The sequence below is a fragment of the Citrus clementina genome, unplaced genomic scaffold (assembly GCF_000493195.1).
Source record: "Citrus clementina cultivar Clemenules unplaced genomic scaffold, Citrus_clementina_v1.0 scaffold_7, whole genome shotgun sequence".
NCBI lineage: Eukaryota > Viridiplantae > Streptophyta > Magnoliopsida > Sapindales > Rutaceae > Citrus > Citrus x clementina.
This window is the reverse complement of record NW_006262075.1, coordinates 4,225,926-4,251,908: the sequence shown is the minus strand read 5'-3', so window position 1 is coordinate 4,251,908 and position 25,983 is coordinate 4,225,926. Positions and strand designations below refer to the sequence as shown.

The 25,983-nt window shown below is 34.2% G+C and overlaps 4 protein-coding genes across 6 annotated transcripts; 1 reads left to right on the top strand and 3 right to left on the bottom strand.

Moving 5' to 3' along the window:
- Nucleotides 1-1,790: 1,790 nt before the first annotated feature.
- Nucleotides 1,791-6,216, bottom strand: LOC18037410. Of its 2 annotated transcripts, none has more exons than XM_006426053.2 (3): nt 5,799-6,216; nt 4,483-5,089; nt 1,791-3,036 (listed from the first exon to the last, which is right to left on the bottom strand). In XM_006426053.2, the coding sequence occupies exons 2-3, from the start codon at nt 5,035-5,037 to the stop codon at nt 2,191-2,193; spliced, it is 1,401 nt and encodes a 466-aa protein (XP_006426116.1). In that variant the 5' UTR covers nt 5,038-5,089; nt 5,799-6,216; the 3' UTR covers nt 1,791-2,190. The 2 variants fall into 2 exon arrangements, with proteins under 2 accessions (XP_006426116.1, XP_006426114.1); XM_006426051.2 differs by having other exon boundaries at nt 4,483-4,985.
- A 1,024-nt stretch (nt 6,217-7,240) lies between these two features.
- On the bottom strand, nt 7,241-9,726 carry LOC18036111. Its single transcript, XM_024180429.1, has 8 exons — nt 9,529-9,726; nt 9,145-9,320; nt 8,718-8,993; nt 8,550-8,608; nt 8,434-8,470; nt 8,010-8,160; nt 7,744-7,908; nt 7,241-7,666 (listed from the first exon to the last, which is right to left on the bottom strand). The coding sequence occupies exons 1-8, from the start codon at nt 9,724-9,726 to the stop codon at nt 7,298-7,300; spliced, it is 1,431 nt and encodes a 476-aa protein (XP_024036197.1). The 3' UTR covers nt 7,241-7,297.
- A 3,962-nt stretch (nt 9,727-13,688) lies between these two features.
- Nucleotides 13,689-17,892, top strand: LOC18035809 (ADP-ribosylation factor-like protein 8a). 2 transcript variants are annotated; one of them, XM_024181388.1, is made up of 7 exons: nt 13,689-13,912; nt 14,235-14,447; nt 15,846-15,927; nt 16,028-16,060; nt 16,192-16,313; nt 17,325-17,486; nt 17,631-17,892. In XM_024181388.1, the coding sequence occupies exons 3-7, from the start codon at nt 15,865-15,867 to the stop codon at nt 17,746-17,748; spliced, it is 498 nt and encodes a 165-aa protein (XP_024037156.1). In that variant the 5' UTR covers nt 13,689-13,912; nt 14,235-14,447; nt 15,846-15,864; the 3' UTR covers nt 17,749-17,892. The 2 variants fall into 2 exon arrangements, with proteins under 2 accessions (XP_024037156.1, XP_006426112.1); XM_006426049.2 differs by lacking the exon at nt 14,235-14,447.
- Nucleotides 17,893-20,554: 2,662 nt separating this feature from the next.
- LOC18035808 (pentatricopeptide repeat-containing protein At5g67570, chloroplastic) lies at nt 20,555-25,497 on the bottom strand. Its single transcript, XM_006426048.2, has 9 exons — nt 24,797-25,497; nt 24,521-24,712; nt 24,093-24,174; nt 23,795-23,986; nt 23,583-23,696; nt 23,081-23,174; nt 22,851-23,008; nt 22,172-22,609; nt 20,555-21,578 (listed from the first exon to the last, which is right to left on the bottom strand). The coding sequence occupies exons 1-9, from the start codon at nt 25,348-25,350 to the stop codon at nt 20,700-20,702; spliced, it is 2,703 nt and encodes a 900-aa protein (XP_006426111.1). The 5' UTR covers nt 25,351-25,497; the 3' UTR covers nt 20,555-20,699.
- Nucleotides 25,498-25,983: the final 486 nt, after the last annotated feature.

Below are 25,983 nucleotides of genomic sequence, written 5' to 3'. Positions count from 1 at the left end.
TTGAAAGGAGGGTGAATTTGAATTCCAATAATCGATAGGTCCAACCAAACTAAATAAACTACGAGAGGGTCGTTTTCTAGTTGTGGGGGAGACTTAGAATCTTAGGACGGCTGCTCGGAAGTGGGTTGCGTTTGGGGGAATCTTTGTGAAAACGTGTTTAGCCATTAGTGGTACAAGTGTTGTAGTGGGCAGCATGCTGTATTGATGTGTATGCTTGCACTTTCTCTTCTTTCGTGCTTTTAAGCTTATAATCTATCGATGGCCCACACAGCCCCTATCATTGATGCCCCCTAAAATAAACTCCTCCTATTTCTTCCACTGTGGTGATGTTGGTTGAGTTTGGAGCTGCATGCTTTTTGTGGAAACATCTTTCGCCTAAAAGCTGTAAAGCCATTTGAACTGCAATTTTTTATTTGAAAATGGTAAGCAAACACTTCAATTCTTTCTTTTCTATCTTAAATTGTGTGTCTTTTAATTAACTAAAAATTATAAAGGGTTGGAAACTTTCAACTAAACATTAACTTGTGACTTAAAATTTTGACAATAAATTTCGTAGCTCTTCCTCATATTTCGTCTAATGACGTAGATTTAAAGCTGAAATTCACTTGCACAATATTCACTGAATTCTTAGCAACTGATATATATAATTTTGTACCAGCGCACTTCAAACTCGCGTTGCACACAAAATATATCAAAGCATGGAGCACTTTTTAATTTTTATGGTCATTTGAAATGTCTCAAGCATACCCTAATGAGGTTAAGCGGTGGGTACTTTTTGGCCCACAGAAAAAAGAAAAGAAAATCGAAGTGGGAACTGCTTTTTAGGGTTCACACTTCACACCTTAATCTTTTGATAAGACTTGCCCCCTCCACGTTAACATGCCAAACTTCTTTTCATGGCCGCTCCTTTTTTAAGCTTTTTAATATGGCTTTCATTTATTGAATTATTTTTTCTTGTCATCTGGACAATTTCTTTTTCGTCCTTTTTTCTTCAGATAAAGAACGGGTCAGGATTGGCCCATTGCTCCTTCTTTGGCTTAGTTAGGCTTCTTTCTTTGGTTTATATATATATATATATATATATATATATATATATATGTCCACTACACACAGGCCTTAGGCCCTCTTTCTGGGCCTCGCTACATCTTGGCCCAATTGAGCAGTGCTTGATCTCGCCCATCTTAAACAATCGGCAAAACCCAACTGTGGGAAAATAGTAAAAAGAGAAGTGAATACCCACGTAATCTCTGTTTTTATTTTTGGTTTTTTTTCCCTCAAATTTGAATGAGTTTGAATATAAATGTTTAGATTACATTTTTTTTAAAAAAATATCAGACCACTCATTTATTTTTATAAATAAAAAAACTCAAACATGATTTGTTTGTCACATATATCTTTATATTTCAGAATTAAAAAAAAAAAAAGAGCACTAACTTTATAGTTTAGGAAATAAGCATTTTTAGTAGTAATATTTTAGAAATACGATATTTATTTTTTATTCAGATCTTTTTCTATTTTGATTTTAAAAAAAAAACACAAAAGTGTACATTTTTTACTCAAATGTAAATATCTAACACATAAGTTACCAAAAAAAAAGAGTATGTTTTTTAAAAAGTGTGAAATTAATAAAATTCTAAACTTTAGACGTTTAAAAAACAAGCCTTTACACAACTGGGATACATAATTTGTATTTTAACTAATGCATCACCAATATAAATTCACCAATACAAAATAACACAGCACGGTAAAACAGTCATAGATAACTTTTGTTATGGCATATGCATATTATATAACTATAATTATACGCGTAGATTTTGAAAATTCAAATTACAAATGTAGTGAATCTATTTTCTAGCTTGAAAGATCTCACATAAAAACTATTGAAAGTAATAGTTACATTATTTGCTAAAACTTCTCCAGAAATGAGATTTCTTTTCATTATCTACTCCATAAACACTCCATCCTCCTCAAAACTAGTATTAACATCCATCACATAAACAAACAATGTATAGGTTCACTGGCCGTGCTCAAAGACTGAACATTGAACTCGGTATTGTTGCCGTGTGAGCCAAACGCCAAAAGCTTTTGAAATGGAAACGCAACAAATAGGACCAGTGAGAGAATAATCAAGAGCCTCGATATATGAATATGATACACTAAAATCATTTAGAAAAAGGACGTAAAATCATATTAACCGCTCCATCTGGAAGGAAGTCTCCACTTTTTATGCCAGTAAATTGATACTCTTGACCATAAAGGGAACCCAAAATTATACTCAAGTGGCCGATCAGCTGGCCCTCTAACTATCAACGGTAACCATATGTATCTCGATTCCCTCAAGTCAGCAGGATTCCACCGATCTGCCATGAAAATATACAAACCTGGAAGCCCTGCCAAAGGAATCACATACGTGCTTTGTGCAAAAAATGTTGTAAGCCGAAACACTTTGTTCCCACCAATGCATGGGTTTCCCATAGCCTCCCATGGCCCCATGATTGACTCGGCTGCATGCACCAGTGCTTCGTTTGGCGCCCATCCAGTGCAACCAGAGGTGACCATGTAGTATGTGCCCAGGTGCTTAAATAGAGCCGGGGCTTCCCGGTGTTGTCCCACAAGAATCCGTCTCACAACATTTGAGACATCCAGATAATCCGAGGTTAACGGTCCAATGTGAAGTTCACTATTGTCCTCAGAAGAATAGACAAGATATGCCACACCATCATCGTCTTTGAAGATCGTCATGTCTCTGCTGTCAAATCCATGAGGCCGCTTGCTATAAAGATAATCAAATGGACCAGTTGGGTAATCGCTAATGGCGACACCAACAGCAGCTTTAGTGTAGTTGCAATCATCAATATGCATCCACATTACATACTTTCCAGTTCTGTCATTGTAAATAACTTTAGGCCGCTCAAGCACGTTTAATTTGTAGAGATCATGTGTCTCATTCGTCTCTTCTGCTGCCAACACAATGCCCTCATTTTTCCACGTCCACATGTCCTTAGAGGAATAGCAACCAACTCCTATGATGTCAACCTGGATTAAGGATTCAACAATTCAATGAAAAAATTCTTGGAAATAGCAAGCTAGATTTGAAGTAAACAGTGAAAAGTGAACTATCCGTCCTATAGATACTGAAATCAGGGACTATGATGACATGAAATGGTAAGGCAATATAGCTAAGTCACCAGTGCATGTGAAGGCATGACACGACAAAATGACATAACAGATTCTTAGTAGCAGAATAGGATCAAAATGGTCTATATTCTTAATTCTGTATCTTCATGAATTTCTATGTGAAGTCTCACACCTGATACCACTTTTAATTGAGCTAAACATAATGTTAAAGACAACTATAGCAGCAAGAAGAGGGTCTGTGTCATGGGTGAAAGCATGTTCAACAAAATAGATAGGAAATGTCGTTAAGAAAATGTACAGGGGTATACTATCGGGTGCTAAATCTCATGCTTTAATTTACAGTTTTACTGAGGCATTCACGCATCCTCAATCTCTACACCTCTAACTCCTACGTATCAACGCTCATGGTGTAGTGCAGCTGTTGGCCTCACATCTGAGCACAAAAGAAAGTCAACAATTTGAAAATTTGCACCACATCAGAGATGAGTGATTCATGAGAAAAAGAAAATACTCCGACCATGTACATAAGTGGAACTATTCTCATAACAAAGAAATTATTAAGCTGAAATCTCATGTACGTTGAGAGTATTAACATCCAGCAATGGCATTTGATGAAACTTACTAATTTGCTGGAAGTATTATTCCAAAGAATATTTCATTATTACTTATTTCTGAAAAAGAAAGCCACAACTCAATAATAGGACCAAATCCCAAGTAATCTGTCTCTCTCTCTAAGTTATCTATTAAATATTAAGAAAAAGTGAGACAAGCACAAAGAGGACAAATAGCTCTTCCAGAATAAAGTTCCAGAGAAGTATATAGCAACTGCACCCTACAGGAATTTCCAACATGGAAGCTAGAAAATGCCTAAAACACCAGTATTGCAGATGCCTCAATACTATATGCAATACCAATATCTTGTCCTACGAAATAAAACTGATTTCATTAAAATGATGGCCCCCTTTTTTAACCCAGTAAGTAACTAAAAACCCCTGTCCTCAACACCTAAGATCCACAAAAGAAGAAAATCCCAATATGAGAAACCAGACATATCTAAAGGCAAATAAAATCCTAGATGAGATACCAATCATATGAAATTTCTGAAAATAATAATAATAAAAAATAAAAAATATATAGACACACACAAACACACACACACGCTAGTTCTATAAATTTGCATAAGCTCTTTTTCCAAATGCATGCAATAAGAACCTAGTGAACGATAAAAGCAAGAAACGTGGTGAGAGACATAAGCAATGTGAAGTGTCTCCATAGGAAGGTGATCCTAGTAATTAGCAACATGCTTTATTCAAATATGACAATCAATTTAAGAAGAAAACTAACTCGTGCTGCTGCCTTCTTGTGAGCATGGTAGGTGGGTCCATCTTTGTACTCTCCATACCAAAAATATGTGCGCGACCTCTCATCATATAATATACCTCCTCCGTGAGCTTGAATGGGCGCTCCCTCGGTATCCAACCAAATCCTGCCGGGGTAGTAATAGAAGCTATCGTTCCCATTATCCTTCATTGGATCTATAGCAGTTTTCATATCAGGGAAGAAGACATGCCGAAGTTGTGAATTCTCATCAAGAAATTCATCAATCAGTGTGGTTGTCCGCTTAGGTCTTCGTTTAGCAGCACGTGGTGATCGTTTTCCCCTAGGTGGGGGAATCTGAATATTCTCCTCTTCTACCTCTACTAGTTCACGGAATGATGGGTTATGACTGATGTGCAATTCGATTTCTCCGCTTGTCCCATCTTTATGACTAACAAGGGAGAAGAAGTGAAGCAGAAGAAGAAATCCCGCCAAGATCCACAATATGATAGACACTGAACATTTGCTCCCTGCATTGCAAGGGAAAGTGGTTGGTTTTTTGTATTTGTTCCTCATCCTCATTTTTCTCTTCCTTTTTATCCCCAAGATAATGCTGCAATTAAGAAAATGCAACCTACGGAGATAATAAACCCGACCAAACATAAGTCACAACCATGCTAATCTCTATTTGGTCAAAAAGCTATCATTTTCAGAAACTTTGAGCAATATCATGATAAAGAATTTCATATAACTGATTTGATTGTAAAAAATCCCCTAAATTTCTCAAATTGCGCTCTTTCATGATTGCCATACAGGATCATTGGTGGATAAAATGAAATATACCGGGTTATTAACTTCATGATTTAGTTAAAAAATTGCCAAAAATTCAAAATGGGAAGAGAATTAAATTCAATCCCAGCTTCATGCTTACTCATAAACATTAAAGCCAGTGGGGAAAAAAAAAAAGATCAATATAAAAACAATAAATCCAGTGTCTGTTACCACAAAAACTTCCTAAATATTGGACAATGAAGTTAGTTTTACACGTTTATCTATAAATAAAGAAAAGCGGGGCATTTTATTATTTATTATTATTATTTTTATCACTTCAACATGAGAAAAACCAGCTATCGATAATCAATCATCAAACAATCATATCCGTCTCAATACCAACTTCAATTAACAATAGTACCAATTGCTCAATCTCGCATAGCAGATCCACTTACACAGCTTAAACCCTCAAAGCAGAAAAAAAATAAAAAATCAAAACACCCATACTTAAAACGTTCAAAAGGAATAAATAAATAAGACAAAAGACAGAGCAAAGTGAAAAAAAAACTTACCTGACAGCACGCGAAACATGAGTTGAACATAATTTCCAGACATGGGTTTTTCTTCTAAAACTCCTTTTCAAAGTTGAAACTTGAAAAGAAGTAATATAATTATATCAGTTATCAAAACAATAAAATCGTATCCCAGCTCAAGGCTCAAGCTTGGTAACTCAATAACTATGAACTACAAGGGAAGTTGCTTGCTGGGTTGGTTTTGTTTCCAACTCCAACCGGATCTGAAAATGATGATTGTGACTCCCTAACGAACAAAACTTGGCCTTGCTTAATTTAATCTCTTTGAGTTGTGCTGCCTGCTTTGTTAGACTTTGAGTTTGAGGTGTCCCATGGATATGGCTACGGCATGTGAGTGCGCTTAATTAATGAATGAATGAACGAACGAGTCTGCCTTCGTTCTTTGTTAAGAAGTTACTAAATTAACAGTATCCAATGACATTTTGACAGTTAACTTTTTTTAAAGTTCGGGTGCAGTCAATGCTTCTTACACAAGTGACAGTAACTATGTAACAAATCACACATTAATAATTTCTTTTTCGAGCAAGATATTAAAATTTTAATCCATTTTAATAATATAATAACCAACCAATAATTCAAACAAGTGAACAACAAATAAAGTGGAACATATATCAGTGCCCAATAATCATCTAAAATATATATATGTATATTAGTGCCCAATAATGGCTTGTAATCTTGAGCTCTTGAAATAGAAAATGTATTATATGATGTGGTTCATTTCCTTATAATCAAAGGTGCAATAAAAGGTGCAAGCTGTTTAGTCATATTTGTTAAAGAAAAAAAAAAAAAAACACGGTGTAATAAATGTAATCCTTTAGACCGATCACTTCCTTAAATTTGCTGCTATTTAATGAAAACCGTCCCATTTATGTGATCTATTCGCATAATGGGTAGTAGGTGTTGCTGCCATTCAAAGATATGAAGGTAGGTGCGTCCCGTTGACACAGATGGGCATCTAAATTTTGTGATTAGTTGACCAAATTTGAGCATCACAAATAAATAGCTTCATTACAGTTCGCACAAAATGATGCCTAAACCATTCAAAATGAAAAAAATCATAATTGTGTTATGATTTTCCGATTGGGTTTCAAACGAACTGTATGTTTCGACAAATTTTTATTTGTAATATTGATAAAATTATATTAAATTTTAAATTAAATTTAAATGGATCATATGAACATGAGTCTCGCGAAATTGTAATTATAGTATTAGTAGATTTATATTATATTATTCTCATAAATAAAAAAAATAAATTGATGATTAGTATATAAAAATATAAAAGCAGTTAAATTCTACTTACACACTAAAACTAACATATACAGTACAAAATCTTTAAAAATCCTCTAATCTCAAATAAAAAATAAGATTCTAATATATAAGTAGTATAAGCCTGTTATTTTAGCTCTTACCGAGGCCGGATGAAAACTCTGGAAGGATTTCGCAATGTACATTTAAAATGTTAAGTTGTAATTTATGATCTATAATCTATCTGGGGGATTGGGGATGATGGAGCATCTGGAAAAGTGTCTTCCCTTATCTTGCCAAGCTCTTGCCACCCAAGAAATTATCAAAGCCACCATAAAAATAGAAAGAGACAGCATCCATGACCATAGCAATCGAATCGAAAACTTAAATGATGTGCATTGGTTCACGGCAACTTCAGCAAATGTGGTCTTCACGATTGTGCAATTTGTCAAGCTTTGCAAGTCAGGATAAATGTCTAGCATGCCCTGCACCGATTCACTGTAAGCCCTAGCTTTGTCATAAGCATTCTGGGGGATAAATTTTCCTTGTCTCAGGCAATTTTTAATAGAATTCTCCCCGTAGCAGGTGAATCCCGAAAGAACCTACAATGGAATTTTCTGCCAAAAGTAAGTTTGCCTTTGCTATCATAAATGATCAGTTCATGAAATCGTTTGCTTACGTTGGGTAATTCACCAATTTGAATGTCATCCTTGGCGCATTTTTCTGGCACATATGTGCAATTACCAGCTGAGAAAGGGTCACATATCTTCCCAGATCCGAATAGACCGTCAACTTGTTGATGTAATCCGAATGACAAATACACACGATCTATAGTTTTGTTGATCTGCAAAAACAACACACGCATAAATCTATAGGCACGCATTGCAGCCTCTGCAAGGGTATATGTAAACGAATGAAGTGAATAAATGAACTCCTACGTAGTACCTCGCTTATGAACTTATGAATAATGTAGCCTATGTTTGATAATACTTCATCTGAATGTGTTGAATTCATGCAAGGTAATATGACGCTCAGACTGTTATTTTGGGGATTCTGCTCAAAATCCTCAAAAGCTGAGCATGTGTCTTCTGCAAAACTGTATTGCCGTGTGAGAATTTAACAAATTAATTACATACGGATTTGGAGTTACAGCTTCAAGTTCAAACTAACTAACTATGTACTAACTCACTTATGCAGGAAGAAATCAAAGCCTGTCAAAACCCAGCACAGAGTAGTTAAGATCCAGCAGAGGATAATTATACTGGAATTTTACCCGAAAAAATGGTCAGAAAATTAAGGCTTTTACCGAGTTAATTTAATTGAGCTGAGGAAAATGACCGTGGGTGGGACACATGCAAAATTGACTTACGTGATGAATCCGTGATGCCAGTGCAACAGGAGCAGAACTGAGCCAAAGCAGCAAATAACCATTAGTCTCTAACACCATATGTCAAGGGCTAGTTCGCGTATGATGAAGTTTATTACCAATTGCTGCGACCACCGAGATCAAGTTGATGCTTAGAATCACAACATGTGATGCTTGCCTGTGCCACATCAAAATAATAATAATTATTATTATTGATTTCTATATGTAAGGAAATGAATAAATTTCTAGTAACTTGACTACGGGAAAAAGAGCAAGATGCTGCTTACGAAGCATGGACGCCGTTTTCAATGGAGTGACCATTTTTATGAACAAAATTTTGGATGGTTTGCGATTCGTTTCCAAGTCTACGGATTGTGACATTCAAGAGGAGGGATGTCTGTTTATCATACTTCAGCAATTGAGATTGTATTAATGTCATGTTGTTGATCACTCTTTGGATGGTACTACACATCTCTTGTCCTGCTTCGAGGATGGTGTTCTTTAACTTATTGGTCCTTTGTAAGGAGCTTTGGTTTTGTTTGAGGACGAAGCCTGTAGCGACTCTGGAATTGAAAAGTACATACACAATATTGCACAAATTATAATTTGATGAGTTCAAAACCCCCATTACAAAATTATCGTTCCCGTGTTGGACTTGGACTGAGAATTGAAATTCACGACAGTTCCTGCATGTAATGCAACAATGGTACTTACATGGTGAAAACGGTAAACAAGATGACCAAAAGGAACATCACGACATAGCAACAATCAGAATCTGAGAAAAAGCCACTCCCTGGACTCTTCAGCCTCACGAAAAGGCCAAACCCCAGCCCGGATAGCGCCCAGATCGCAGCTATTGCATATCCATGGACTCCTGTAAATGCCGCAGACTGAAACATCATTAAAAGAGGAACACTTCGCTTAATGATCAATTCTAAGTTTCAGATTCCACAAGTTGATAACTTTAATCCCCACTTGATGAATTGAGACATGTAAAGTGTGAAGTTTTAGATTTTTACATGTGAGTGGGAGTGGGACGGGGGGCACAATTTATGCTTGAGACATGCAAAAAATGAATTGCCTATTCAAGTAACTTACAGCCCAGTAGTGCTTGTTTGTAACATTGTAACCTCCACTATAGTACTTGAAACGCAGAGGATCGGGTCTCTTGAAGCCGTGCTCATGATCCTCATCATCGTGAGCAGATGAACCAAAAACTACCAACTTGGGCGAAACAACAGAGGTTAAAAACAAAAGGAGCATAAATGCAGCCACAACTCCATTTGGTTTAGACATGATGATGAAGATTTTCTACACTGAAAATAAAGGGTAGCGAATGTTGCATCGAAATGCTTTTTTTTTCTTTCTAACTTTAGAGATAAAAATAAAAGCCCTTGGGCTAGCTAAGACTTGGAGAGTAAGGTAAGAATAGCTTGTGGCTATGGTTTTGTGACTTGTTTTGAGGTGAATCCGCGACCCGGAATTTCGGCTCATGATAGTTGAAGAATTTGACTTCGTGTCTTCGTATGCAAGCCTCTTCTTTTAACAGAACCAGAATTATGTGATTTTTTTTTTTATAATCGTCTTTTACATTGTAATCGTTATGTGATGGCATCGCTGTAAGAACTAATTTAAATATCACTTTCATTTTTCAAACTTTTTGCATGCCGTGGGCTTCCCTTTCCCCCGCAAATATTGATAAATAAACGATGAGATTCTTACCAATGGACATTTGCAAATAATACGATAGATAATTAACATATTTAAGAATTAAAATTAAGAACAGTGATATTTCGACCCTAATTTAATTTTATCTCATTTAACATCATTTCTCAATCAACTCTACTAAAATATTAAAAATAAATTATCTTTATCAGTACACCCCATGTAATTCCAATGTAACTTCAGTACAATTAAAGCTGGGGGAATTGCCACTTTCTCCCCTACAGTAATTAACATAAACTATTTATCCTCATGTTGTTTTTATAATGGCTAAAAAATCCATTGACAGCATAAGTTTACAATATTACCCTTATTTTTAATTACTCTTTTATTTGCATTTATTATAAATTAAATAAATTACATGAATAGAAACTAAATAAAAAATTAAATATTAAAAATAAGAAATATATGTTTTGATATGAGCAAAAAAATTAATAATAAAATTTTTTTTCTTGTACTTATTTATTTTGTAAAAATTTTCTTATAATAAACATTTTGTAATATTTAAAAATTAAATGTAAAAAGTATAGGAAAAATATTTTATTATTTATCTTATAATAAATTTTTATTTGTCATTCAAGTTTTCTTATAATAATTTTTTTACCATTTTATAGTAACTTTCTTATATATTTATTATAAGAAAATTTTTACAAAATAAATAAGTACAAGAAAAAAAATTTATTATTAATTTTTTTCTCATATCAAAACATATATTTTTTATTTTTAATGCTTAATTTTTTATTTAATTTATATTCATGTGATTTATTTAATTTATAATAAATATAAATGAAAGAGTAGTTGAAAAAAATAGTAATATTGTAAACTTATACTATCAGGAAAGTTTTTGGCTATTATAAAAACAGTAAAATATTGATTACTATAGAGCGGAAATTGACAATCTCCCATTAAAGCTGCTAAAGGAAAACATCTTGCTGGTTTTGGAAACGCATAATCGCTCAACTTTTTTCTTTTTTGGGGTCGCTAATCGCTCAGCCACTATAATTTTCTTTTCTTATTTTCTCGTTGAAAGCAAGCAAAGTTTATCCAAAATCGGCCACGGCAGCAAAGCAATCGTCTAAACTGTTTTTTTTTTTTTTTTGGTTTTAGGCTTTGAAATTGATGTTATTGGCAAGAGTTTTATTATTATTGTTATTAGTTGCAAGAGATTTTATCTAATTGCTTTAAAAAAAAGTATAAATTGAGATTTTTTTTTTCATTTTAAGAACATTTAATTTACTTGATTGAAATTCATGAAGATATCAATTTGCAGTTTAGAGAGATAAAAATGAAAGGAGATAAAATTGAAATGATCATAAAAGTAGTTATTGCATCTTTGAATGATGCAAATATTGGGCCCATTCTCAGCTTCTCCGAATGAATTGGGAATTGGGACTAAATTGTTGATCCCAGCTACATATGAGTTGCCTACCGAACATCTGCTGTGACTTCATTCGTTCTCATGAGGTTGGCCCTGGGGTGGGAAGTAGGAAGAGTGGAGCTTTTACCACCGTTCAAAAGTCCTTATAATATCCTTTTTAAATTTGAGTTGGATTATTGGCACCCATTTTTTGTTCTTATAAAATTCTTATGATATTATAATTATATTTAAGGAAAAATATAAATAGAATTAATCTCATTTATATTTTCTTTCTTTTTTGAATTTCATTTTACTTGCACAATATAAATTTTTGTAATCAGTAAAATAATTTGAATTTAAGAATCAATCTATAAATTTTTTTTAATCATTAAAATAATCTAAATTTAAGAATCAATTTTTTAAGACAAAATAATACTCTTGTAATATATGTAGCAACAAAATTAGGATACAACATTGTGAGAAAATAAATTAAATAAAATTTTATCGCACTACAAATAACTTTTTAAGGATTCTCAAATTAATTGTTGCACCCAAAATTTATATGTATGATAAAATTGTGTTGGACCCATAAAATATTCAATATTTTATAAGGTTTTTCTTACTTTTTCTTTTAGATTTTTTTTTTAGAAATTAAATAATAAAGAAAGTTTGAAGAGAAGAATGCAATTATTAAGACTGAAAGAGTGAGATAATTATTAAAAATTATAAGATTTATACATGAAAATAGCGTTTATTTAGAAAAAGGCTACTTTTGGTATTAAATGGAATATAATTGAAAAAAGGGTTTCAAAAGTACTTTGGAGGGGTGCTATAGTCTGACTCTTTAAATTTTTATTCTCCAAAATATTTCAGTCAAATTTATATGACACTGACACATAAATTAAAATAAATCATCTTGTTAATAAATATCATCCTAAAAAAATATTTTTTTAAAATATTTATTTGTAAAATGCATATAAATCTTAAAATTTAAAATTATTTTTTTCTTATAAATTTTTATTTCCGTAATTTTAAGTTCTTAAAAGTTTCTAAGAAAAAGTATCGTCAATTAAATTCAAAATTTAAATATAAGTACGAAATCGAGTGAGTGTAAAAAGGAATTTTTAAAATAATAATTTATTTAAGTGTTTGATTAATTTTTTTTAAAATAAAAAATTAGTTAAGTTTTCTTTAATTATTTAGATAATTTTAAGTATAGAGAGATTTTATAAGGAATTTAGAGGGGTGTTAAAATCATGCTCGCCTGTGAAAGAAGGTGGAAGAATAAGCCTTTTAAATGCAATTGGCATAATAGGGGGAATTGTGGGACAGCGCCTCGTTAGTCATTGCATCAGTCGGAAGGTAGGAAACAGTAGTCAATATAAATCACATGCATGATCCCCTGTACCTAATTTAAGTACAAGTATACTCCAGTTTTTAGTATAAGCATATCCAGGTGGTTTTAGCAATTAAAGCGATCAGAAAATAAATAAATAAATAACAAATAAACTTGGGCATGTACATTTTATATGGTAGCTCTATTAATAAGAGCCCGCCACACATGTGCACACATAATAATTATTTATATTTATAAAAATTATAATGCTGAGTTGTGATATACTATTTCCATATTGCTCCAGCATAGTCGATTAATATTATTTATTCACTCGACCATATTATATTCTACGAACTTATTAGATATTATTATTATTGTTATTATTACTATTATTTTACTGATTAAATTTTAGAATTTGACATTTGACAATACCGTTTAATCAGACCGTTGTATGTAAGTGATGACACAGTTGGCAAAGCTGGTCGGCCGCCTGGCTTCAGCCATTCAAAACTTAATGGACCCGCCTAAGCATTCGTAACCAATCGCGTTTTAGCATCACCCGCTTAAAAGATTCACATTGATTGGTTCGTATGCGTCACACAATAGAAACGAGCGTGGAGCGATCTCAACCTTTCTTTTCACAAACCACTATCTTTTCTCCTAATTGGTTCGCGGCACCGCCTGAAAAATCTGAACCGTTAATTGAATATCCAAATCCAATCAACAGCGTCAGAATTGTAACTCCCTGAAATCAACGGTCAGGATTACGGGCCGAAAATTTTAATTTTGGATTGATCTTAATTACGGCAATTCAAATCCCTATTTTAATTGCATAATTCTCGCTTGCTGTAATAATTACCATATTCATTCAAGTTACGTATATTTGGTCAGTTTGTGGGAACGTACGAATACGGTAAATCAGTAGACGCAAGCGAAGGAGGAAGCTTCATCAGTGGGGGGTCAATTCAAGGCTTAGATCTCAATTGGTTTCTGATTCTGTGATCATCGTCATCACCATCATCATTATCAATGGGATTGTGGGAAGCTTTTCTGAATTGGCTCCGCAGGTTTGCATTTTCTCTTTCTAAATATTTGATTGATTGATGAATGATGAGAGATTTTGATTTGTTTCGTCCGTGTGAACTCTTAGTGAACGGTTTCATTGCATTGCCAACTTAAATATAAGAGAATTGGATAAGGATATTGGAAACTAAAGCTGGACTTTAATTTACAAGCTCAAGCTTATAAATTATTCTTTGTAATTGTTTGAATCTGTATTCTGGTTTGGAATATATATATAATGCTTGATGAAGCTTTGCCTTTGGTGGTAATTTTAGGTTGTTTCCGCTGATTAATAAGCTCTTTTTTTGTTTCTTTGTTTGTTCCTAGGATTGTTAAACACAACTGCTACTTGTAAAATAATACTCATCGGAAAGCAAAGGAATTGAAACATAATAAAGAGCTTGAGGCATTGAATATGGTAACATGTTTCCCAGATAAACATGTTATTAGCAGACTTAATGAGCAAAAAGTGTTATGGAAGAAGTTAACAAGATTAATTATTTACTAAATCTTGGATCAAAGCAATTGCTCCAGCAGTCGGTAAGCCACAGATAATGTTGGAACTGTTGATTTTGCGGATTCTAAATTTAGCAAGCCTAGGTTATGGATATTTGATATGGCAGGTTGCTTTAACCACTGACACGTGTAAGATTAAGGATACGTGCCTCTTGTATCCTCTTAGTTACTCAAGAAAATGTTCCATTAGGACTTCATATTGAAAAGGTTTGTCCATATTAACAGCTCCATTGCTGGAGGATAATTAGTGCCATGCAAGCTAAAGGGATTTGCCCGTGTTTTATTCTGTGATACTGAATCAGATTTTCTGTATGTTAAACATGTTTGGAACTGTTTGTCTCTCATAAATAGCTCCTGTTTATGTTGGTCTAAAGTGATAAAGACTTCACATTGCTTATTCCGATCGATGGTGAAATATTTTTAAGGGTTCGAGTGTTGTGACAGTGGAAGCTTATTGGAGATTTTTGTGTGTTCCGTTAATATCACCTAGATAAAACTGTCACCTTGTTGGAGGACACAAAGTTCAATACTCTGTTCTGGGTGAATTAGTTTTGGCTTACATATGTTGTGTGCAGATGTAAGGAACTATTTTGGCAATAGTTAATGGGAGCCAATTCTGTTATTTCTAATGGACTGTCATGGTCTTTTCCCGATTAATTCTGGTGCATATGGTTGTCAAAACATTAGTTTTTAGCCTTTTTCTTCCAAAAGTCTGCATTTTTCAAGTAAGAAAATATCAGCACTGGTACAGATGGTTAATTTCTTCTTGAATTTATCTATTCAAGGAAAAAAAGTTAAAAGAATTTCAATTCTTTCTTCTGAATTCTATAAAACATGCTTATTGGGCTTTCTAGTGGTGAATCCTGCTACAGAGTTAATTACATCTATAGAATTGGTATGAACGTGTACTTGTTTAATGCATAAGTGGGATTCTAAATTTTTTGTGGTTATGAGTTAAGAAGTCAATTTAATGCATATCAATGCATCAGGAGGAATCGGAAGGGGAGAAAAATAAAATATGCATGATATTCAAATGAAGCAATGAACCGACAAGATACTGGTTTCTCTTTTAGGCATTTCAATATTTTATTTTCTGGGATTAATGTTCTTTACTCAAGTGTTAATGGTGCTTATTTACGATTTTCATAGCTTTGCGAGTGGCGGCCTCACTTTGTATTCTTTTGTTATATATATGGCTTTTACTGAGGTGAAAATTGATTATTGTTATTATTATTATTATTATTAATTTTTTTTCTTAAGTGAGCACTTCTAATATACTAAATTTGAATAAAGCTTATTGGTTGTCCCTTCAATTGATCTAGTGTTTTGACAAAAGGCCCATTTTTTGTTTGACTTGCTCCATCCAGTTAACCTTAATCCTTTATATTGCATCAGCTCACTTCACTTCATATGTGTCTGCAGCCTCTTTTTTAAACAGGAAATGGAGCTGTCCCTGATTGGACTTCAGAATGCTGGAAAGACCTCACTTGTAAATGTTGTTGCTGTAAGTGCATTATTAGGGAATGATGTGCGAGTATGAGTTTCTTTTTGTCCACTACTTCGGTTTGATATGCTGAAAATTTGTTTGCTTATCTCCTTTTCAGACTGGTGGATATAGCGAGGACATGATCCCTACGGTGAGTTGTATCTTTCAAGAAAATTGTGCTTGATTTTTACCTTCACAAAAGAGAATATTTTCCACCATTTAATTCTGGTGCACCGTGATCTCTTTATGGTCAAATCAATATATTAATGGCATGATTTTCAGGTCGGATTCAACATGAGGAAAGTGACAAAAGGAAATGTTACAATTAAGCTTTGGGATCTTGGAGGTCAACCTAGATTCCGCAGTATGTGGGAGCGGTATTGCCGGGCAGTTTCTGCTATTGTGTAAGGACCTACTTTCACTTGTAATTGTCTAATAGTCTCTCCAAGCATCTACTTTGCAAATTTGGTAAACTAACTATATCAGCCAAACCTTCTTTATAGCCATTTTTTGGTTTTATCTCCAAATGCTATTGCTGCTCAATTTTTAGGCTTCATGTTAGTTCCCTTTTCTTTTCGCTAAACTTGTGGCAGCGTTAAAGTCTATTTATGCATAGTTACTTGAACATCTATGGTATTTCATTAATCTTTTTGAGTTATTATCAGTCAGGATGACAAGTTCATGTTTTATATTGTCAAATTCGAGTACCTTGTTCATGTTCTTTTAAGAATCTTTTATACTCTCTCTCAATATTAATTTTTTGAATGCTTCCTCTAAACCAAAATCATCTCTTGCTGGTTATTAATGGTTGACTGGTTTGCTTTTTCTGTAACTTTTACGGAAAATTGGTATTTGTCAGTAGCACTAGTTTATTCATGAAAACTCAGGAGATCGGGTGAAAGAATTACTTGGTTAGAACATTAAACTCTAGAAACTGTGGCTTATGTTTGCGAGAAATGAAAATATTTTCACTTGAACAGAAAAATGTGTATGGTCAAAATTTTATGAGGGAATATTATGTGCTGCGCTTGTTATAGGAATACCATGAAGGTGAGTATATGATTATTTCTGAATATGTGGTTGAAAGTTACCGAACTTTGTAAGTAGTTAATAGTTCCTAGTAAATAAAATTGCGTGGTCACCAATTTCTGTTAATAGATTTAGTAAAATGCTATTCTAATACATTGAACCTGAAGATAAAATATTATCTTTTGTTGTTTTTCCTATTAAAAACTGATTTCTTGATAAATTGAACCTTTATCTATTAATATCAATCACAGCTCTCTTTCTTGACAAAGCCGTGTTTTCAATAATATATGAATGAGTTCTCTATAAATAAATTCAGCAATCATATATGGAGGAATATTTAGTTTTGTGTAGGCTTAGCAAGTTATATTAACTGATCTCTCCTGCAGTTATGTGGTTGATGCTGCTGATCCTGACAACCTGAGCATTTCAAGAAGTGAACTTCATGATTTGCTGAACAAACCCTCACTTAGTGGTATCCCTTTACTGGTGCTAGGGAACAAGATTGACAAACCCGGAGCTCTATCTAAACAGGCTTTAACTGATGAAATGTGAGACATTTTACTTTTCTAATGAGAATTTTTTAGTGAAACAATAAAGAGCACCCATTTATTGTGAATGCTGTAGATGAAATGATTACATCTCTTATGAAGTAGGCATTATCTTAGTGCTAAAAGAGGATTGATGCTTTGCAGGGGACTAAAATCCATCACCGACAGAGAAGTTTGCTGCTTTATGATCTCATGCAAGAACTCGACCAACATTGACTCCGTAATTGATTGGCTTGTCAAACATTCAAAGTCAAAGAGCTGAGAGGACTTATTTTTACTTATCCCTTTTCTTCTTCTTTCTTTGTGGATGTCTGTGATATAATTTCAGAAGGATGCATTTCTGGGGTGTTAATGGAAGTTTTCATCATTCAAACTTGCTTTGCTGTTTGTTAATGATTTTTTTCCCTTCTGAGTTCTGAGTTCTGAGTTGCATGTAGTGTATTATATTAGATAATTTATTCCTAATTATTGGCTTTTGGGGTTTGTAAAGTGCTCTCTCTCTCTCTCTTTCATCAAATCTTATCTGCTGTTTACCGCAGAAACTTGAATGAATAAAAGAAGGTTGTTGGCAAAAATGATTCAAGAAAAGCAAGATTTAAATTAGCAGATTCTATCCCCATTAGAAGCCCTACACACTGAATAATCTCAACACATGTCCCATTAGTATAGCTTATTTTTTAAGTACTTTCTCTTATTTATAATGGTAAAATGAAGGGCGGGCAGAATGCATAAGCCAGTGATAAGCACGATGAGAGTAACCAAAGATAAGGAATGCTCCTTGGCGGAATTTATCGGCGTGCGCCTGATATTTAACCGGGGGATTGAATAAAAAGCAGCCAAAGTATTTGGATAATTCATATCTTTCTCGACCTTTCCGCTAAGATCAAGCGTAGTAACAGTTTTTCATGGAGTGCTCTCTTTCACTTGCTTCCCACGATGCTGAAATTGATGGTAAAGAAAATTGTTTTAGAATCAATGCGTAAGCTATGAGATGAGCCAGGTGAGACTTCTTTACATGCTTTGTTTTATTCTGAGCATGCTCATGAGGTGTGGCTATTGACACCCTTTGTAAATGTAGCGTCTTCGGCGCATTGGGTCTGTCTTTAGGCTGCTTTTGAATTTTTTTCGATTTACCTCCCATCAAAGAGTTACAGTTGCTGATCTTAGTTACGTGGAGTATTTGGAGTGACAGAAATCGGATCTTACTCTTACACGATGGGGTTGCCTCGTCTCCTCCTTGTGTCGTGGCTCGCGGAGAGGTTTTAGAGGATTCTGTTCATGTGAGCCGTTATAACTTGTGGCCTTGTGGGCGGCAGTAATTTGGATGATTTGAATTTGGGTTCTGGTGCTTAGCAGTTAGTGGAAGATTCAGAAAAAAAATTTATCGAAAACTAACTTATATAATAATAAGGTGTGAAAATTAGATTTTTAAGAAAATAGTAAATTACAGTAAAATCATTTATATGGGTTTATTTTGAGTTTTCACTTCTTTAATTAAAAGGTAGATTTTTGTAGTTCCTAAAGTTTAAGTTTAAACTTTGAGTTTATGAATATAAAGGGACTACTTTTATTGATCTAATGGGACTATCCTAATAGTTTTAATGGGAGTTAAATAGAAACTTAAGTAATTTCTCTTAAATTTTTTGAATTTATTTTCTCCGGCGAGGTTTGAGTCCCACTTTCAAGCTTAATACTGATGCTCCGGTAGATGTTCAATGTGGAATGATGGTTTGTGGTGCATTGGTTGTTAGGGTTGATATAGGTTGGAGTTGAGGTAGGTGTCTATTTGATGAAGTTGATATTGCTGAGGCAGAAGCCTTACGCTTTGGTTTGTGACTTGCTTGTGAGATTGATTCATCTCCGTCAATAATGGAGTTGGATTCATTGCTCATTACTCAGTTCGTTTTAAGACAGCGAATTACATGTACTGAGCTATTTTGGATTATCCTTGAGGTGCAACAATTTCTTTTACCAAAATATGATTTTAAATTATATAATATATCGAGCGCTTCTAATCAGGTGGTAGATGCATTAACTAATTTTTATATTTAAGTTTTATTTGGGATTGAAGTTGGACATAGATACAGTAATAAAATATTTGGTAAACACCCGCTGCTATAATTTATAAGTTAAGTTGATTTGATTTTATATTTGTGTAATGAAAAATCTATTATATTTTTTTATTAATTTTATTAAAATTATTGTTTAAAAAATTTATATTTACTATATATTATAGATTTTTATTTCATACCTACAGTTTTTTTTTTCAACAGTTATAATTTAAAAATTACAATACCTTATACCTTAGTATTAAATAAGGCTTTAATTGCTATGATTTTCTTATATGAATGAAAGACTTCTATAATATTTGTCCTATCATTTATGAGTTACTGATACCTAAAATAAAGTTTATTTAAAAAAAAAAAGAAAGATATAATAACGGTTCTAATCAATATAATATCTGATGACCAATGCTTTTCAAGCCCCATAGAGGTCTAGAAACACTCCTCTATGAAGTTTACAACTATAACCTTAGTGCAAAAACTAAATGAAAATTACAACACCAGCCTTAATGACAAAACTTATTTTTGATAGACATTTCAATGAAATAATGAAACAAAATTGTGAAATAAACTAATAATATTACAAATAATTTATCTTTATAAGAGTCCTATAACTTTTACACCTAAAAGTTCACTGAGTAAAGGAGAGTTAACTTTTGTAATACTCAAATTATAACTAAATGATTGCTAAGAAAGGATATAGCCCATACAAAAGCATGCTTGACAGTGGGTCACACATGTTTTTGTATGGACTGTAACTTAACATGACCCTTTTTTCAAATACACACACTAGTCCTTCATTACTTTGTTAAAAGTGAAGTGTTATTAAAATGTAAAAAAAAAACACAAATTTCAATATATTAAAAATTATAAATTTTATAGAATGACTCCCTATATATAGAATCGTGGATTGGAAATGAGATTCAAGTTGCCATTTCTTAGAAAAGAAAAAGATGCATTGCATTGGCAATGAGAGACGACTAGCAGATCCAAGGGAAATCCAAATTAATTGTATATGAATATACATAACCCATTTATATACATCATCGATACTTGTTTTAGTACAAAGAAAAACATGGTAAATGACATAACAATGACTTGATCCAAATCCATAAAAGCAAATGAAGGGATCCAAATCCATAAAAGCAACTTAAAGTGATTTCTTGCCATGTTCGAAGGGAAAGAATATCCCATCCTTTTCTCGGCTTTCCTTCCATGCTTCCAGAATTTCGCTTGCAGATGGCAACTCCGATCTCTGAGATCCAACAACTCTGTTCATCGACTTTTGAAGACCTACCACATCATTATCTTGAGATTGTTTGCTTAAGTAAAGGGCTGCAAGCTCTTTATCTAGATAATCAGAGTGTTCACTAGATGCCCAATCATCAGCTAAACCCTCCATGTCAATGCACAAATTAGATGGTCGGTCATTGCTATGAATATAAGATAATGCCTTTGAGAACATTTCTGTATCGGCATCAGCCTGTCTACTCAAACTAGAATGGTTAATAGAATCTATATCAACTGCAACATCAGTTTTTTGTGGAAGAGGATCTGCGCCCAAGTCAGCATTTTCGAACATCATGCTAGCAGAACTTGGCACATTTTCTGTTTCTTTAACATCAAATGCCTCATGGATTCCATGCAAGGGTGAAATATCTATCGCCTGACTGCCAAAATGGGCAGAACTTGATAAGTCTCTCTCCTTTTCCGATCGGCAAAGAGCATGCAATGCCCTAGACAAGTTTGAGACTGTGATTTCAGATGATGCTGCATTACAATTACAGAGAGCATTCAACAGTTTCTCTAATTTATCCCGACTTATCCTGTCTTCGTTACTCTCGAAAAGTTCTGTCCACTGTCTTTCGGTGATATGAAATGGTGCATAAGCCATGGCATTAATGAGGGCAACAGCCTTTTCATAGTTACTTTGAACAATAGCTTGAATTAGCATTTCAGTGAAGAACAAAGGATGAGGTATTTCTCCAGCCTCCAAGAGTGAGTCAAATGCATGCTCTAGTAGATGACACTGCAATTTATATTAAAAAAAAAAAGGCTTATTTACATGTAATCCAATCTCCATTAAGCACATCAAATAATGATAGGACCCCATGACCAATAATAACAATAGTAAATGGAAATTCCAGACTGTTAAAAAAAGGGCAAATTCCAACCATATAGCCATTAAAGCCACTTTCTCTAAGCTGATATGCTTTTAAAATATCACAACTGCCTATCAGCTGTAGTTAAAAATGTCAAACTAGAAAAAATTTCATATAATTTCATGATTAGGTCATTAGATCAACCAACACCAAGCTCATACTCCCACACACATAAGTATATGACTGCAGTTAGATATCTTATTTAAGGAAATTCATGTGCAGCATAACTAATGTAACTAAGAAACCATCAAGAAATTATTCTTGTTTTCCATCTGTATAGTTTAAAAGCATGCCACGATTGCCAAACTGTTGAATTTGACCAAGGAAAATCAAATCCAGGGAAAAGAAAGTCTTGTGACCCCTTGGTGGTCAGGTGGGGCAAAGAATTTCAGTACAATTAAGCAGGACCTAGCTGATAATACAACTACATTTTTAAAATAAAAAGAAAAATACAGCTCACCTTTCCAGCTCTAGAAGCTTCCACAAGTAACCATGCATGTTTAGTTTGATCTAGCTGACACCCCGAGAGAGCCATCCCCTTGTACACATACTCAAAGTATTCCCACTGGTGTGCAGTAGCAGATGCTTCAAGCATTGAGCTATATGTGTACTCATCAGGTTTGAGGGGAGTGCCATCGCCACTCAGGAAAGTGTATCCACTAGAATTGGCTCTCGTAGTTTCTTCAAATAACTCTTTAGCTTTAGAAAACATATCATTCCGGCTGTACACTTTAAGCATGGCATTCACAGTCCCAATATTGGGTTCACAATGATCTTTCATATGCTGAAATATAGATATGCAGTCATCGATATGTCCTCCATCCATGGAAGATATGATCAGACCAGTGAAGGTAATCTCCAAAGGTTTACTATGACGAAGACTTTTTATCTTCTCCACCTGCAGACATGTCGTACAGAAAGTTGGAAGGAAAAAGATTTAAGAAAGGTAAAGGACTGCACTTAGAGATTCAATTTCACTAAAGCCTGAGTAATACTCATAAAAGGATCCTGTATCCTATAGGATATTATATCATATAGTAATACTCAATCGAACTTTATTTGCATATAGGCTATATGCTTATCAAAGAACTCAAATATCAACAACAATTGATTGAAGCTCTATGCAGAAAGAAACTCACCACCAACATAGCGTCCTGCCACCTTCCATTGTTGCAAAGGCAGCAAGCCAGCTCATAGTACACACTGGCTGTTCCAACTACTCCCCTTTGTTCCATGTTCCTGACTGCTGCCACAGCTTCGTTAATTTTACCTTCCTCCCAAAAAGCTCTGACAAGAACTGTAAAACCACAAATCAAATAGGTAAAACCAGTAGAATATAATATCAATGTTGCTCATAAAGGAGAACTACCTTTATAAGTAAGTGCGCCAATGGCCTCTCCACTTTTTGCCATTTTCCTGAAGAACTCGTGCACAAGGTCATATTTTCCAGATTGCAGCATTACCTTTCAATAAGCACCTCCTGTAAGACTTGAATACAAATATAGTTTGAGGATAAACAAATTTCACAAATTAAGTTCTTTCCAGTCACCAACCACAGTTTGATTCAAGCTTTTGGTAAAAGATATTGAACGTTTATAATATCTTATATACACATGCCCAGCACAAACTGTTTAGGAATCTTATTTGAACCACTATCTGGCAACTTTGCAGGATCAGAAAAGGTTTACTGGCAAGACAACTGATACAAAATGATGGGCAGAAGAATTCACAATATGACATCCCTTTATGGTCATTCTACTTTTTATGTCTTGATCCTCTGAAAGAAACTGTATCGATTACTTTGGAGTGGAGATGTCTGAAAATAACTTTTGGAACATTGCATGTCCATAACATCATCATTGAGTACTTACTTCCATTGCAAGTCCATATGTTGCTGCGCTAGGTTTCAGTCCACTCTTTCTCAACTGCTTGAACACCCAAAATACACCCTTCCACTGATGGGATGGAACACAAGCATTCAGAACCTAGAGAGATTTAGCAGAGAAGTAGTTAAATGAACATGAAAATTATAGAAGTCAGCAAAAAGTTAATATGCGTCACAAACATTGTAATGCTTCCATACAGCATTATATACAACAAGATCAGGTTCAAGGACTGGATCCCAATTCTTGCGGCACATATTTTTTATTCGTTTGGAAGGTTTCTGCCTCATGCGCTCAATTAATTTAACCAGTTCTTTGAGAAGACCAACTTGACCGAGTGTAACAGCAACGCTGTGATATGCAGCTATGTCAGGATATAAATTGCAATCTTCCTGAATGACATGAGTGTAAGAGTCATAAGATTCAATCCAGTGACAGCATATGAATTCTTAAAAAAAGAGAGAGATTCATGAAGTAACAAAAAAAGTGGAATATTACAAGCATCAGATTGAAAATGCGAAGAGCTTCGTGGGGCCTCCCTGCCTTCCCAAGAATTGCCAAAAGTTTTGTGTAAACAAACCTACAAAGCAGTTTAGTCTTCACTTATAAAGAATTGACAAAATTTTTGTGTTTGTCAAAGATAAATATTTACACCATAACAAATATCCAGGTTGGTAAAAGTAATTCATTATCTGCCATCATGCAAGTCCATACCCCATTCCATGCAACTATGCCTTAACAAAAAAGCTAGATTCTCTCAAATTAAAGGTAGGTCAGAGTGATTGTGTTTGAAAAATCCACATTTCTGCTGTATTAAATTTTGAAGTTATGGTTAAGCTCGGGCAGGGTCTTCATCAACAATTCACAATATGGCAAAGTAGTGCAACCAACAAATAGTTACAAAACCAAAATATAAACAAATTTACCTGCTCTTTAAATCTCTCTTATCCTTAAGTCCATAAACCCAGTCAAGAACCGACATTGCCTGTCTCCAACTTCCCTTATCTCCTAGCCCTTTCAATAGCTTTAGCATCTGACCCTCCGTAAACATCAATCCTGACTGGTTCATTATCCTCACGAACTTCCAGTTCTTCGCAGTCATCTCCCTTTCACTCAACCTAACAACACCATCAACAAATGAGAGAAAAAAAAAAGGGGAAAAATACAAGCCAATCGAATAAATGAGAATCAAAACTCCAAACCTATCAACAAGAACTCGAATTGCCTCTGCCTCGCTACGCCACCGTTTTTCCGGGTGCCACTCCACATTTTTGGCAAAATAATCAGATCCCAGTTGTACATCATCATCGAGAACCCAATTCAAATCTTTCTCGAACATCTCCTTCAACTCTCTCAAATTCTCTCTCTTCAAGTTGTCTCCAGCAAACTCTTTACTCTCAGAGGCAAGTTGCCTGAACTTGAGTCTCTCAATCCTCTCCCACGGCTTTCCAACTAACGGGTCACCGGATTTTGCAGCTACGGCTCTGCGGAACATCTTGAACTCGCGTTTAAGGGTCTGGAAATGTTGTTCTTCGGCAAGAGCCTGTTGCTGGGACGGTGAGAGTTGTGCTTGGGACTGGATTTTGGCTTGCTTCCGATTGTGTTTCTGGATTTCCTTTTTGCGGATGCTCCTGAGGATTTTGGGCGTCGGAAATACGCCGTGTTTGAGGAGTTTCTGTTTGATCTTTTCCATGTTGGGTTCGAATTGTGCTTGCGCCGGAGCCGGCAGTTGAAGAGGAGCTGGCTGTGCTTCCATGTCCACCAACCAACTACTGAAATCGTTGTTATTAGTTAGTATGTTTGGGTTTGGCAAGCAAAGCTAAGTACACTATCCGTCCGCTTAGAGGTTTTGGCTAATATTTTACGTGTGCCGCTGAGATTTTGGCTCAATGCCGAAGATGCACACACTATTTCAGAATTAGTCTCAAATACCCTCCCGTGATGTCATCATCAAATATTGCATAAGATATTTGTCAAAAAAAAAAATATATTGCATAAGATAATGTTATTTTAGTTGTCTTTGCATGGGCGAAGTTGTCTCATCCCATTGGCACAACTCATTTATTCAAAGCTTTCTAATCATTGTTGGGATTTTTTTTTTCTAAGTTAAATTGAATATGAGTAGATTTTTATCATAATAATATAAGTAGATATTATGTGGGATAGAAATTTGAAAAGTACTATACTGAATTTATTAAAGAAAATAATGTTAATAATTTTTTAATATGAACATTAATAATATTTTAAGTGTAATATATTAATGTATGTGTGTGTATATATAAAAGACTAATAATCTTCACGCTCACAATTTCACAATATGGGTTTGTTCGTAAGATTATATATATATATTCAAGAAATTAGATTTGAAGAATGTTTTCAAAGTTAACGT